Genomic DNA, 15,015 nt, shown 5'->3' on the forward strand with positions numbered 1-15,015 from the left:
CTAGAGGATGCTCAGAAAAGCAAACAGGCTGAGGGTGGCACTGGGAGCTGACATACAGGGCTCTTTCCCTCCTTCCCCTGGGTACACAAAATTCAAGAATCACTGTGAAGAGTGCTTGGTAAACAATATGCAAGAAATAAGTCTCACCTCCCCCCCCCCCCACATATGCATACAGAGAGAGAGGAAATAAAAGAACAGGCGGTTCATTACAAACTCAAGAGGACAAGACTGAAAAGAATATGCATAACATCCACCAGCTGTGTATATAATATCCTCCGTAATCCACCAACCAAAATACTCTGTTATCGGTAAGGACCAGAATGGGAGCAGCTTGCCAATAGAAGGGGATGCAATTCTCCCACTTCCTGTGATTCCTTTTTTTGTTTTGGGAATAAATCTTGATAATTCAACCAGAGTAAATAGTTAAAGGAAAGGAGAGAGAGAATTAAACAGGTGCGGGCCTGCAAAATGGGTGGGCTGTTACGCTTCGTGGCTCCTTGCCACTGGAGACAAAAGAAGAACAAGGGAGATTTCATACGCTGGGCAAATACAATGGGGTGATCCCCTGAGTGCAGCGTGGGGGAGCCTGTGGGCACCCTCTTCTGAATCCAGAGTACTCCAGAGAGCAGTAGAAGGGACCTGGAAGCACAGAAGATATATTTGGGGTGGGTAAGAGCTGCCTTGTATCATTGCTCTGCCCTGCTCAGTTCTGTGTCCTCACTGGCAGTAGTTCTCCAGGATTTCAGACGGAGGACATTTCCAGCCCCACAGAGAGATGCCAGGGATCGAACCCGGGACCTTCTGCATACAAAGCAGTTGCTCTACCACTGAGCTATGGCCCTTCCCTTCTCTTACCAGCCTTATGGTATTTATCCCAGGCACAGTCACTCCAGAGGCCTTATTCCGCCTGCCTGGTATTGCAAACACCCCTAAGCCCTTTTCTGTGACTGACAGGGGCTCTGAGGACTGAGAACACACACACGTCCTGGACAGCACACCAGGCTTAAGTCCCAGCCTAAGGCCACGAGGTCCTGGGTTCATGTCCCCAACATCCTGTCATGACCTTGGGACTGTTTCCCTTTTCTTCAGGTGAGAAGACTGAGGAGCCAGAAGGGGAAATGGAAGAGAAACATCTTTGGCAGAAGCCAAGAGACACTAGATTCAGACTTAGGTTGCATAGACACTACACATTTAAATCACACGGCTTCCCGCCAAAGAATCCTGGGAACTGCATCTTGTTAAGGGTGCTGGGAATTGTAGTTCTGGGAGGGGGTGAACTACAGTTGCCAGGATTCTTTGTGGGAGGAAGTTATGTGCTTTCAGTGTATGGCGGGCACACTATTGCCAATGCATCATCAGAAGTCTGCTCTCATAGTGTTCATCCCGAGCTTTGTTCAAGGCCCTGCATTGTAATACATCCCAAATAAGCCAGGAGGAGAGCACTCACCGGCTGCAGAACGTGGTAGAAAACACACGGTGCCTGGCACTTTGGCACAGCCAGCAGCAACGGCACATGGAAAAGGGAACAGCTAAGTTCATATTCAGACCTCTCGAAGAGCGCCACACCCTGGTCCTGGGAAGATGCCGACCTAGGAAAGAGAGAGAAAGGGAAGGCCTCTGGGATTTGAACAGTTGATGGATGGTGTGTCTGTGTGGTGCTTTAAGGTCTTAAAAGCATTTCACGGGCATAGATTGACTCAGTAATCCGTACAACGGTCTTGTAAGCTAGGCCAGCATAATGAACACCTCCCATGCTGCACTTGGGAGAGTGAAACCCAAATTTAAAAGTGGCTCAGGTAAGGTGACCTCGAGAGCCTTGCTGCCAGGCCAAGATTATTTTATTTAAAAGATGTGCATCAGGAAGCACTGGCAAAGTCGCCTGAAAGGATTTTTCCTTCAGGTGGCAGGTTTGAAAACAAGTTGATCCTCTCAAACTGTCCCATTCAGTCCTGAAACATCTAGAGGGCACCATGTCACCAACTGGCACCTCTCTCATGAATGCCTTGTGTACTTTGTACTGGGGACCCCAATGGGGGGGGGGATTATTTAAAAACTTGGAAACAGCATAAGGGCTGTTGTGCTAGGATTGCCCAGGCCCTTGACCTTGCCATGCTGGGTTTGTGAGGGTCTTCAAAGTCAGGATAGGCAGGGACAGGGGGCTGCTGGTCAACGACTGATTTAAGCCTCACCCGCCCCAACTGGAAGAACCAGCAGGCTAGGAGCCTCTGGTCATATTTCCACGATCTGCTGAACTCTGGCCAGGAACTCACAGGTGGTTGTGCTTTGCTTGGCTTCTTTCAGTTGTGGCAGCCCTTCCTTCTCCCATACAGCTGCACTGGCTTCCAATTCATTTCCAAGGACAATCTAAGGTGTTCCTATTAGCATTTAAGCCCTTGAAAACCTTAGGCCCCAACTATCTGAAAGGTCACCACCCTTGGAAGTTCGGTGGGGATGGGGAGACACACAAACACACACAAACAAAATACAAGTATAATTTCAATCCCTTTTTTAAAAAAACCTTATTTCCCCGACCTCCTCACACCTCCCCCTTCTGTATTATAATTTCATTATTATCCGCTCAACAAGTTCTTATCTTATTTCTCAACCTTAACTTAATAATTTGTTTTGATCGTGCTATTATTTTCCTTTTCTTCTTTCTTCCGTTCCTCAATTTATTTTTTAAAAACCTTATAACTATTTGATTTTAAAAGCCCAATTTTAACTTAATCTTAAACCTTTTTCCTAAAGTCGACCCAAGTTTCCCTTCCACGATTTTCCCACATTCCATAAAATTGCAAAAAAATATATATAAAAAAGAACTTAACAAATTATATTTTAACACCCTTTGGATTCTCAAATCCCACCCTCCCTTTCCCAGTTTTGATCCCCAAACCAATGTCCAAATTTAATACTGTATTTTTTAAACTGCTGCAACCCAGTATGGGATCTTACACTAAAGCACAGGTAAGAAAACATGTAAGTAAATTATTATGATTGCATTATCCGTCAGCTGCTTCAGGTGTCTATTTATGCCTGGACTTTCTCTGACCCATAAGATTGGATCATGCTTATAAATATTGTTTTCCTGTTTTTTATGGTGCACCTTTATTGTTGTTGTTATTTATAAGACTTGTTACCTGGAGACCTCCGAGTACTTAAGAATACATTTTAAACATCAATGCATTATACCATAAAAACAGAACAAGACAACCCCGTAACAGCCGTAGGAAGCATTGGGAGATAACATCATCGTAGTTCATCTTAGGACACACTTGCATTATTTTTATGCTGTATTTTTTGTATACCACTTAGAGAATTTTAATTATTAAGTAGTTTAGGGCTGCTTTTAAATTAACTAAAACACACATATCAGATGCTGCCGTTGAGTAGGAAAGTGGACTAGATGATCGCCAGATTTCACCCACCCAGAAAATGCTATTGATTGTTCATTTCTGCACAGTGCTGGCACAAGACTCCATGTTTGAATTTTCTCCCAGGGAAGTAGGAGGAATCCTTATTTCCTTGCTTCTAGAAAAATAGTACATCAGGCAGAAGGGCTATACTGGCTGAACCCTTGACCTTTTAACATGTCAAATTTGGCCCGTTGCCTGACAGCTGCCTCTGGTGTTCCCAGTGTTAATCCAGAGCCAAACAATTATCAGAATCCACAGCAAACCTTTGGAAAACATGTCCCCCTCCAGACATCCTTTTTATTCTGTATTTAATCATAGAATCATCGAACTGTAGATTTGGAAGGGACCACAAGTGTAATCTAGTTCACCCTCCTGCAATGCAGGAATCTTTTGCCCATCGTGGGGCTTGTGATTGTTACTGGGACAATTCTACACAATCCCACTTTCCATAATTGTGCCTGAAAAGGGTTTTGTGGTGGACGGACCGCTATGTTTCCAAACAGTGCGTGCCTTGTAACTTCCTGCTAAAATCCTGCAACTTTTTGTGCTGCAAATGCTCTTGTGTTTGGCTGGCTGGTTTGTCCCCCTTTCGTTGCTCTGCGGCGCAAGAGTGCCCCCCTCTGGACAGCAATACTACGGTAAACATTGGGAAAGCATTGCAGAGCAGCTAATAGAATGGAATTATGTGTGGACAGTCCAGTATAAATCCAGCACCAATGCACTATTATTGTGTCAATGGCATGTTCCAGAATAGACTATCACACACACACACACACAACCCCACCAGTCTGGAGGAGCCCCATGGCTGTTATCTCCCGCTGACCTTGAAGTGGCCAGGGGACACCGGTCGCTTCCTGGCTTCAGTCAGGCACTCCTTTAATCAGGAGCCAAAAATTATAAAGATGCAGTTCTCCATCTGCATCCCTGTCACTCGGCTGAGTTGTTGCTATGGCAACTACCCTGTGACCCCCCCCTTTCTCTGTCACGTCCCATCGCCACAAAACCATCAACGTGCCTCCCTTTGCCCTTTCTCAGCAACAACAAAATAATCATTATGATTTCTCGCTGTCTCCTCCAGGTCCAGGCCGCACTGACGGCTAGCTTGCTCCTGAGCTGATGGGGATGAGGAAATCAGCAAGCCCCCCCCACAAAATTCATGCCTGGCCAGCCGCCAGCCCCCACCCTGACAGCTGAAGTGCTGAAGCAAACATTAACCAAGCAGAGGAAAACCATCTCAGTGGGAGGCAGGCCTGTTAAAAGGGGGGAGCGGGTTTGCGATGTTACGGCTACGCTGTCATTTTCCTGCCGTTTTTTACAGATAAAAAGAAGGATTTGCCACCTGTTTGGCTTCCCAAAGCGCCTTACACTGGCTCAAATCCTCTCTCTGCAACCTCTCCCCACCGCTCACAGGATAACAGTCTTGCGAAGTTAAAAATATAACACGACAGACATAGGAGGCTGCCTTGAACTGAGCGTCACACACCATTGGTCCATCTAGCCCAGTATTGTCTTCGCTGACTGGCGGCAGCTCTCCAGGGTTTCAGGCAGGGGGTCTCTACTAGCCCCACCTGCAGATGTGGGGAATTGCATGGGATGTCCTGCATGCAAAGCAGACACTCTGCCCCTGAGCTCTGCCCCTTCCCACACCCACTGGAGATGCTGGGACGCCTGAGATCCAAGAGAAGAGAACACAATTTTAGAGAAAACGTCTGCTTGCAGGAATCATATTTCCCCCAAATATCGTCACCCCCTCTAACTTCGCCATCCCTTGGTTTCTCAATGCAGGAAGAAGAGAGGAGGCAAAGGGGAGTTGGGGGGGGATACATGCAAAGGTAAAAGAGAACACTTTTTAAACAAACACCTTGGAAGGCGGTGGACTATTCCTCATGGGAGGTTTTTAAACAGAGGTTGGGTGACCACCTGTCAGGGACTCTTTAGCTGTGATTCCTGCGTCGCAGGGGGCTGGATCAAAAGCCCCTTGGGGGTCCCTTTCAGCTCTACAGTCCTGTGGTTCCATGAAGTGATTGCATCTCCTTGACTGAGCAAACTGCCCCGAGAGAAAGGGCACCGACTGGCTGCCTGGATGACTAGCCGTGTATTTTTAGCAAACTGTTTTGTTGGCCCGAGTCAGAGCCCAGTCAGCTGGGCCCCCACCACATAAGGCTAAACTCATTTCAGATTAATTCAGTGGACCCAGAGCATTGCAATTCTTCCTCTGTTTACAGTGGTACCTTGGTTTTTTAATGTCTCGGAAGTCGAACATTTCAGTTTTCGAACTTCGAAAACCCAGAAATAAATGCTTCCGTTTTCGAACACGGCTTGGAAGTCCAACAGCTTCCGCTGAGTGTATAGGTTATCTTTTTCAATTTTCTCTATTAAAAAATTGGCAGACCAATTTTTGCGCAGCTGTTTCCAAATGTTTTTCCGAATGGTCTTCCGGAACAGATTACATTCGAAAACTGAGGTACCACTGTATTTATTTCCATTTCAGAGGTAGGCCAGGTACTTCTACACACACACACACACACACACAGAGAGAGAGAGAGAGAGAGAGAGAGAGAGATAGTTTCCACCACCATCTCTTCCTTTCTACCAACTCAGCAGTATTAAGTGTTTATTTCTCCTTGTTTCAGAGTTTGCAGAAACACCATCTGGCTCATTACAATGTAGAGCACATGGAAATAAATTCTACACCATTAATCAGGACAAAACAAACAAACAATCAGATAGAAAGAGTCCAAGCCAAGCATCCCAAAAGGGCAGTTGTAGGTGCTTTGTAGGCACCAGCAGCTAACACTTGGGGAAGGGCCGAGGATCAGTGGGAGAGCATCTGCTTTGAATGCAGAAGGTGCCGGGTTCAATCCCTGGCTTCTCCAGAAAGGGCTGGGACAGTTTACCAGCAGGTTAATCACATACAGAACCTTATTCCAAAAAATAACTTAATAGCACTTTCTTCTAGCAGTGTTCATAAAATGGAATACTGATCGAGGAACAGCAATCTTTTCTCATCAGCGAATGATAAGAGCCAGCTGGCCTTCCATTAACATGACTGTATGGTCTGGTAGACCCAGGAGAGCTCAATTTAGTCCCTTTGGATGAAAACCCGTGTCCTTCAAGCAGAGGGCACAGCCCAATCAGATTTAGATAAGGGACAGTGAAACCTTCTGACCCATTTGTCAGAGCAACCAGGGCTTCTGTCTCAAAGCAGGTAGAAAGGCAATGGAGCAAGGAGACTAGGGATTCAGTCCTTGCTCTCTTAGGTCCCCTCCCAGGCATCCTTTTTATTGTGCCCTCCTGACGATTTGCGCTTGTGGTAATGGTTATACCCAACCCCTCTTTCAATACTGTTTCATGGAAGCATAGAATTGTAGAGTTGGAAGGGATTCCAAAGGTCATCTGGTCCAATTCCCTGCAATACAGGAATCTCAACTAAAGCATCAATGACAGACAGCCATCCAACCTCTGCTTAAAAACCTCCAAGGAAGGAGAGTCCACAACCTACCGAGGGAGACCGTCAAACAACTCTTACTGTCAGAAAGCTCTTCCTGATGTTTAGTCAGAATCTCCTTTCTTATAACTCGAAGCTATTGGTTCGAGTCCTTCCCTCTGGAGCAGGGGAAAACAAGCTAGCTTCCATGTGACAGCCCTTTTAGGTATTTGAAGATGGCTATAGTATCTCCTCTTTTGACGATTTGTGGCAAACCACAGTTTGCTATTTTGTTCATGCAAGGTAAACAATGGTTTGGGCAAACCATAGTTCTACAAACCACAACACTGAGGTCACAACTGTGGCTGACGTAAGCCACAATTTGCAAAGCTCACTTTGCACCTCCATTCATAAAGTGTTAAGGTGTGCGTGTGTGATGTTCACATCACTGCTGACTCATTTTTCTAGTCGGATTGAAGCTGGTTTGAGAAAATAATGCATCAAACAGCAGTATTTGTCAAGAAACTACAGGATCAGCATGGATGGTGGCTAATGTTGTGCAGATTAGGGTTGAAAAGCTAGCAATAGGGGTGAACCGGATGCAGAACAAGCAGCAACATGAACATACTCTGAAGTTTGCATATTAGAAAAAGCAAAAAGGTTTGGAAAGAACTTGCTCATCATATCCCCAAGGAGAAATTTCAACTGTAACGGCACAGTGTCTGCGACTCCCAGTCCCTGCAGCAACTTTCACCATACTAATCAAACCAAATGCTAATTAGAACAGCTCATGCACACTGAGGCTTAGGCTGCAACTCACTTTTAAAACCTCACTGCTCCTTTCAGCCAGTGTAGCAAATGGGAGCCAATCCAGCTTTATTGCTAGTATCATTTCTGCCCCCCCCCCTTTTTAAATTAACTTTTTTTTTTTAAGACAAGTAAACAAAGCAGCCGGGACCCACAGGCCATTTGTTTTCACAGTAATCCGGTCGCTTACCAGCAAGCACTACCTATTAAACTAGGCCAGGTTAGTTGCGCCCCAGGGAGAACTTCAAGAAGAAGTGCAGACTGGAGGAATTTAGGACCGAAGAAGTTCAAGCAACAATTGCTTAAAAGAAAACAGAAATAAAGGCACAGGGTGCAGGGGTGAAGGAAAGGAATATTTTGAAGCGTCTGACAGCTGCTTAAAATGCGCAGGCTTGGAGCCCCCTGCGGGGTATTACAGCTGCACACAAAACGACCTTGAAGCTGTCGGTTGCATGCTGTGCTTAAACCCCCACAGGAAATACCGAAGGCACAGAGTGTTGCTTCAGTCCAGTGTAGCCTATTCAAGGGGAAGGGGGTCTTGGGTTAACCCAGGGGAGCACACTGTAACCTGGCAGACAAGTCTGAGCTAACAGCTAAGCCACAAGAATTTTACCAGCTGAATTTAAACCTTGAGAGGCTATCGCTGGCCTGGCAATTGTGCACAAACGCAGGAAGTCAGTCCATCTGCCTCAATATTGTCTACACCAAGAATGAGAAATCTGGGACCCCCCAGATGTTCACAGAATCATAGAACTGTAGAGTTGGAAGGGATCCCAAGGGTCATCAAGTCCAACCGCTAAAGCATTCATGACATATGGCCACCCAAGGAGCTTCCACTATCCCTGGCCATTGGCGACACTGGCTGGAGTTGGAGTCCGAAAAACATTTGGAGGGCCTCACAGGTCCCTCAATCCACTGATAGGATGGAAGCAGCTCTCCAGAGTCTCAGAGAACAGTCTTTCCTGGGCCTGCCTATACATGGCTTGACTACTGAGCCATGGCTGTTCCCTAAACGATGGTCTGCTCTGTTGAATGAGCAAGGTCAAAAGGCCAAGCTCCTAATATTTAGACCTGGCTTGGCCAATCTCATACTGTCTCCTGCTGCCTTCATGGCACTGATGCTGTGCTGACACAGTGCAACCTTTCCCAATCTGGGGATCTCTAGATGTTGCTGAACTCCATCAGCATGGCCAGTAGTTAAGGATGAATGAAGTTGAGGCCCAGCCATATCTGGAGGGCCACAGGTACCCCACCACTATGCTAGATGGACTTCTGATGTCCTGATGCCACATAACAGCCACTGGCCCTCAGAAGACAAGCTCTACCTCCAACCTTTATTGGCTGAGCAGCTCTGGTGTTACAGACTATCTATGGACATTCCAACTTCTCAAGAAGAGTTCTCAGTCCAGCTCCAGCCAGCATGGCCAGTGGTCAGGGATGATGGGAACTGCAGTCCTGCAACGTTGAGAGGGCCACAGGTTAGGGAAGGCTGACCCAATGGCTTTGGTGCCCAAAAAGGACTCTTACCTCACACTGTCTCACACTGTCTCAAGTAACCTATAAGAGAGCTGGGGTTAACAAGACACACAAGAGTACCTACTTTTTCAGTGGGTACAACTGGAATCCTAGTGGGCTGTGGTATTTTAAATTAAAGGAGAATAGCCAGAATGTTTTACATAGTATGATTTGTGCAACTGGAAGAAAAGTTAAATGGGGTGGCCACAGAACTGTGCCTGCAGATGCTTATCAATATGAATTGTTTTACACAGACGTAACTCGATGAATGTAGTAAGTAAAATAAGGATTATCTTCAAACACAATTTTTAAATGCCACAAACCTTCAAGAATGTCTTTGGTTTTTCTTCATGGTCTGTCTCACATGTCAAACTCCACTTGACCTAACATCCATTTCCATGCTGTTTTAAGCCCAAATTTAGCCTTCATCAGGCAATGGGGCGGTGGGGGAACTATACTCCCCAATGGAGCTGGGGGTGGGGAGCAAGGCAAGATGAACTCCTGGCATTCCTTAAGCGCAGCAGCAGAACAAACAGCAATTAGGTCACTAAAACAGGTTTAACTCTCTGACTTCTTACACGCCTTTTTTTGCTTCCTCATCCCACAAGGATTGCTATAAAGTTGAAAGGTATCTGCTAATCTGTGCTATACAGAGGGTGGAGGAGAGTTTTGGATATCATCTTTTCCCTTCAGCTAATGCTCACACTCACCCCTACATAGCCAGGCCACTCCTTTCACAACAAAGACAGTAAACTTTTGTAAAATAAAATAAAATATTTTTTAAAATCCCCCAAAACAACCAAATCTATTATTTCTTTCAGGTATTTATTTACCACTTGAGAAAATTTCTAAGCAGTGATGGGCCTGGTTGTAAGGCACACCAGACCATTGCCTGAAGCTAAGCAAGTCTGAGTCTGATCAGCGTCTGAATTGGTGGCCACCACATGGGCACTGTTTTAAGCTGCATGATAAAATATATTCACATATTCACACACACATACACACACACACCACAAAAAAAGCCCAAGCCTCTGCTGCAGAACGTGGTAACTAAGGGCTGGTAATCTTTGGGGCACTTCTGGACGACTTGTTTATTGAGCATTGGTCCCAATTTGTTTCAGGGGAAGTCTTCAGGGGAAGACACTGCACCAAGCAAGCAAGCAATCCCACACTTTCCAATGGATTTCCACCCCACTTTCCTGTTTTCAGGAAGTCTGGGTTTTGAAAGTAATCAGGCTTACTGTGCAAGACGTCCAACTGTGCAACCACAATGTGAGTGAATCCCACCCCAAAACAGGAACGGTATGGAAGCACCCTTGGAAATCTTGTGCTCTTGCACACTTCCTGTGACCTTTTCACACAGAGGTACAGAAATATCATTCCAGGAATGCGAAAACAGAGTGGAGGGCAGGGGTGGGAGTGGTAGCAATTGAGGGGTGGGGCCTGAATGGCGGGGAGCTGGACCACACAACCTTTGGAGTCCCTTCCAACTCTACAATTCTATGAACACACAACATGGGGAAATTGTATCACTGGTGTGGACCAGAAACAGCGGTATAGCTATGAAAAGAAGACTTAAACCATGCATTGTGTGAAGCCTGGTGGGCCAATTATTCATTTATTAATGTATATCCTGCTTATATGCCCAAATGACTTCTAAGTAGTTTAGAATTAATCAAGAACACAGCAGGTTGGTGGGGAGGCGCTCAGCTACTTGTCTGCAAGATAGTGCCTTATACAGAAGCATTGTAACAGCATAATCCTAATCACACTGTGTTTGGGATAGGGCTGTAGCTTGGTGATAAGAACATCTGCTTTGCATGCAGAAGGTCCCAGGTTCAAAACCCCGGCATCCCCTGGGGGAGTCTCCCTGCCTCAAACCCAGGAGAGCTTCTGCCAGTCAGTGTGCAGACAACACTGAGTTAGATGGGCCAAAGCTTATGTTCCTATGTCTGCTCAGAAGTAAGTCCTAGTGAATTTAATGGGACTTACTCCCAAGTAAGAGAGGTTAAGACTGCAGTCAAAGTTAGCTGCATTTATCCCCCACAGCACTGAAACTACTGAGACAAGTTACTAAAAACATAAATCCAACTGATGTTCATCTAACTTAGCATGGATTGTGCCCACTATGTCATAGTAAAGGTAAAGGTAAAGGTGAAGGGACCCCTGACCATTAGGTCCAGTCGTGGCCGACTCTGGGGTCGCGGTGCTCATCTCGCTTTATTGGCCGAGGGAGCCGGCGTACAGCTTCCAGGTCATGTGGCCAGCATGAATAAGCCGCTTCTGGTGAACCAGAGCAGCGCAAGGAAACGCCGTTTACCTTCCCGCTGGAGCGGTACCTATTTATCCACTTGCACTTTGACGTGCTTTTGAACTGCTAGGTGGGCAGGAGCAGGGACCAAGCAATGGGAGCTCACCCTGTCGCGGGGATTCATAGAATCATAGAATCATAGAGTTGGAAGAGACCACAAGGGCCATCGAGTCCAACCCCCTGCCAAGCAGGAAACACCATCAGAGCACTCCTGACATATGGTTGTCAAGCCTCTGCTTAAAGACCTCCAAAGAAGGAGACTCCACCACACTCCTTGGCAGCAAATTCCACTGTCGAACAGCTCTTACTGTCAGGAAGTTCTTCCTAATGTTTAGGTGGAATCTTCTTTCTTGTAGTTTGGATCCATTGCTCCGTGTCCGCTTCCCTGGAGCAGCAGAAAACAACCTTTCTCCCTCCTCTATGTGACATCCTTTTATATATTTGAACATCACCCCTTAACCTCCTCTTCTCCAGGCTAAACATGCCCAGCTCCCTTAGCCGTTCTTCATAAGGCATCGTTTCCAGGGCTTTGACCATTTTGGTTGCCCTCCTCTGGACACGTTCCAGTTTGTCAGTGTCCTTCTTGAACTGTGGTGCCCAGAACTGGACACAGTACTCCAGGTGAGGTCAGACCAGAGCAGAATACAGTGGCACTATTACTTCCCTTGATCTAGATGCTATACTCCTATTGATGCAGCCCAGAATTGCATTGGCTTTTTTAGCTGCCGCGTCACACTGTTGGCTCATGTCAAGTATTCAAACTGCCGACCTTCTGATCGGCAAGTCCTAGGCTCTGTAGTTTAACCCACAGTCCTTTTTTTATTATTACATTTTCTGTTTTACAATTTAAAATACTCATTTTACATCCTTAAGTTATCAATGACTTCCCTTCTTCTCTTTCCATGGTTCATTTTACATATCATGAATCCCTGCCTATTTCACAGAAACTATACCGATCAGTATTCCATTACTGCATCCATCAAAACTTATTTACACTGTTGAATTTATCCTAATGCTGCCAGCGTTTTCAGCTGTACACAATTATTTCCCATATATTCAATAAACATTACCATTATAGTTATGTATAACACAAATCTGTAATATTGGTATTTATAGACTGACTATTTGCACGAAAATCATTAACATCCCAAATATGATCACCCCATAATTAATCGGGTGGGGGTGCCCAAAACCCGAAGGGCGGAACCATACAAATGCAGGCAGATTTTTCCCGGGGTAGGAAACGGGAAGGCACTAACGTCAAAACCAACAGATAATGAAGAAGTCAGATACTGTTGCAAGGAGCGGGGTTTGAAGGACCAATAGTTTTGAACAGTGTGGAAACGGAAGGCGCGCTGCTATTAAACGAGCAGTTAAATCAATACCGGCCACCCAAGGCCGAAGGGGGAGGGAAGGATAACGCAAGGAGGAAAGGGGGAGTGGTAATGGTGGGGACACGGCGGTTACCATAGAAACTCACAGTCAGCCCTCGGGTCGGACCGCCATTTTGATGCCGCCGCTGCCTCTTCCAACTCGCCGGCTGCATTTGGGCCCGCCCCTTTCGAAAACGGAGGAGGGGTGGAGCGACATCCGGGCACTTCCCAATCACCTTGGGCTAACCTAGTTAGGAGTCAAGTTGACTTTTAACCTAAAACCTTTTGTTAACATTAAAAGCAAATCCCATTGAATGCAATGGGGCTTACACACAGGTGCAATCGCAGCCGCAATATAAACTGATAGCATTTGTATACTGTAGTTCCTTTTCCTGGAATATATAAATATGAAAATACATAAATTTGCCCAATGGTTGCATTAGCAGTTGTATACATTGCATGCACTGCCTTTTACAACAGGCGTGTCATGTGAGATGCAAAAATTGGGCAGATCTCCTTACTGTCACTGGGAACCTGGGTTTCAATTTGCAGTGGAGAGAGGAAAACTTTACATGCATCACGTATATGTGTCCACAGTTAATAGTTAATATGTTAAAATTGTTTTTCTTTTTCATGTTTCTGGGAGTTGCTCCTGAAAACAGTTGTGAGGCGCTTCCATGGGCATGATTATGTGTTTTTAATCCACTAGAAGGAAGGGGAAAGGGATTCACTGAGACCAGATAGATAGGTGCCCCACCCACATCTTAGAAACTGGGCAAAGTCTCTGACATGATAGGGCCCTTTGGTAACCAGTCTTCACTGCTGATCGCTTAAGGATCAGGGGCCAGTTCAAATGTTGGCCACCAGAGGTCTGTGGTATCAAGTGCCTCTCTCTCCTCCAAAAGAACGGCTGTCCACAACTTGTTTGCATTGAACATTGTTTTCCTGATAGTAGCCCACAAATGTCTGAGGTCAACACACAGCCTCTGATCCAGACAGGTCAACAGCTACTGACGCAGACTATGCTAATGCTGCTTTGCTTTTTTTTTAAAAAAAATGCAAATGAAATACAAGCTAAATCCAGGGGGTTTAAAGGGCAGGAAATGCCAGGGCCTCAGCCAAACCTGCTTGCCTTGGCTTGAAAAGGAGATCCACAGCAAGCAGTGCTGTCTCTAAATGAAGGCTGGGGACAGATCACAAGTCCTCCGTTACAAAGGTTGTGGGAATGGTGCCAACAGCCAAGGGAAGAGGGTGCAGGAGGGGCTCTTGCCAACAAAACCCACTTTTGTCAAAATTGCTACAGTGACTTCACCCTTTCACTGGGGAAGGGAAGGGGAGGGATAATGGTCCCTTTTCTCTTGCCTGGGGTTCCCCCTACAATGGCTCCAGTCAGGGCTGCTTAGTGGAAGTGTCAGAAAGGGGATGCTGTTGCCAAGGGAGCAGGGACTGTCATGAGGGGCAGGACCCCCACATGGTGTCAAGGTGAGGTTATAGTATAGAGAGAGACGGAATGGTGAAATGTTCAAGAGGCTGTACAACTTGGAGATTCAGTTTTATCTGAAGAAAAAAGGAAGACAAGAGACTTAATGGTGTTTTTCTAATATTTGGTTTATTTGCAAATGCATAAGCATAAACAGAGACAAGCTGCATACACGCCCCACAGAACATAAGAAGAGCCTAGCTGCATCCTGTTCTTACACTGGCAAAGCCAAATGCCCCAATGGGAAGCCCACAAGCAGGACCTGAATACAACAGCACTCTCCAAACTTGCAGCTCCCTAACAACTGGTATTCAGAGGCATATTGCCTCCAATAATGGAGGCAGAACATAACCACCATGGCTAGTAACCATGGATAACCTTCCCCTCCGTTGATCTGTCTATTCCTCTTTTAAAGCGATCTGTGTTAGTGGCCATCGTATGTGAGCAAACCTCATAACTGAAATATGTGCGGTGTGTTTTTCAACCCTTTAGGTAGAAAAATCCCCTGTAGAGTATTTGTTTCATGAAGCCAGATGTTCCCCAGTAGGCAATAAATTAAAAAGCAAGCAAGACTTTTACCATGACAGGCACCATCTTGAATCCAGCCAGGCTGTGTTTGGTTTCCATTTATGCTGACATAACTGGAGAAATACTTCAAGAAAGAAGCCCAGAAACATTTCTCTCATTTC

The 15,015-nt window shown here is 45.9% G+C and overlaps 1 protein-coding gene across 1 annotated transcript in view; it reads right to left on the reverse strand.

Annotated features, from left to right (window-relative positions):
- Positions 1-13,078, reverse strand: part of DNAJC4 (DnaJ heat shock protein family (Hsp40) member C4) — a 41,400-nt gene extending 28,322 nt beyond the window's left edge. Inside the window, 3 exon segments of the mRNA XM_079958365.1 lie at positions 1,448-1,589; positions 12,941-12,970; positions 12,973-13,078. Coding sequence (XP_079814491.1) covers positions 1,448-1,589; positions 12,941-12,970; positions 12,973-13,063 — 263 coding nt within the window. The 5' untranslated portion in view covers positions 13,064-13,078.
- Between the last annotated feature and the right edge of the window lie 1,937 nt (positions 13,079-15,015).

Source organism: Podarcis cretensis, assembly GCF_951804945.1.
Source record: "Podarcis cretensis genome assembly, chromosome: 16".
In the NCBI taxonomy this organism is placed as follows: Eukaryota; Metazoa; Chordata; class Lepidosauria; order Squamata; family Lacertidae; genus Podarcis; species Podarcis cretensis.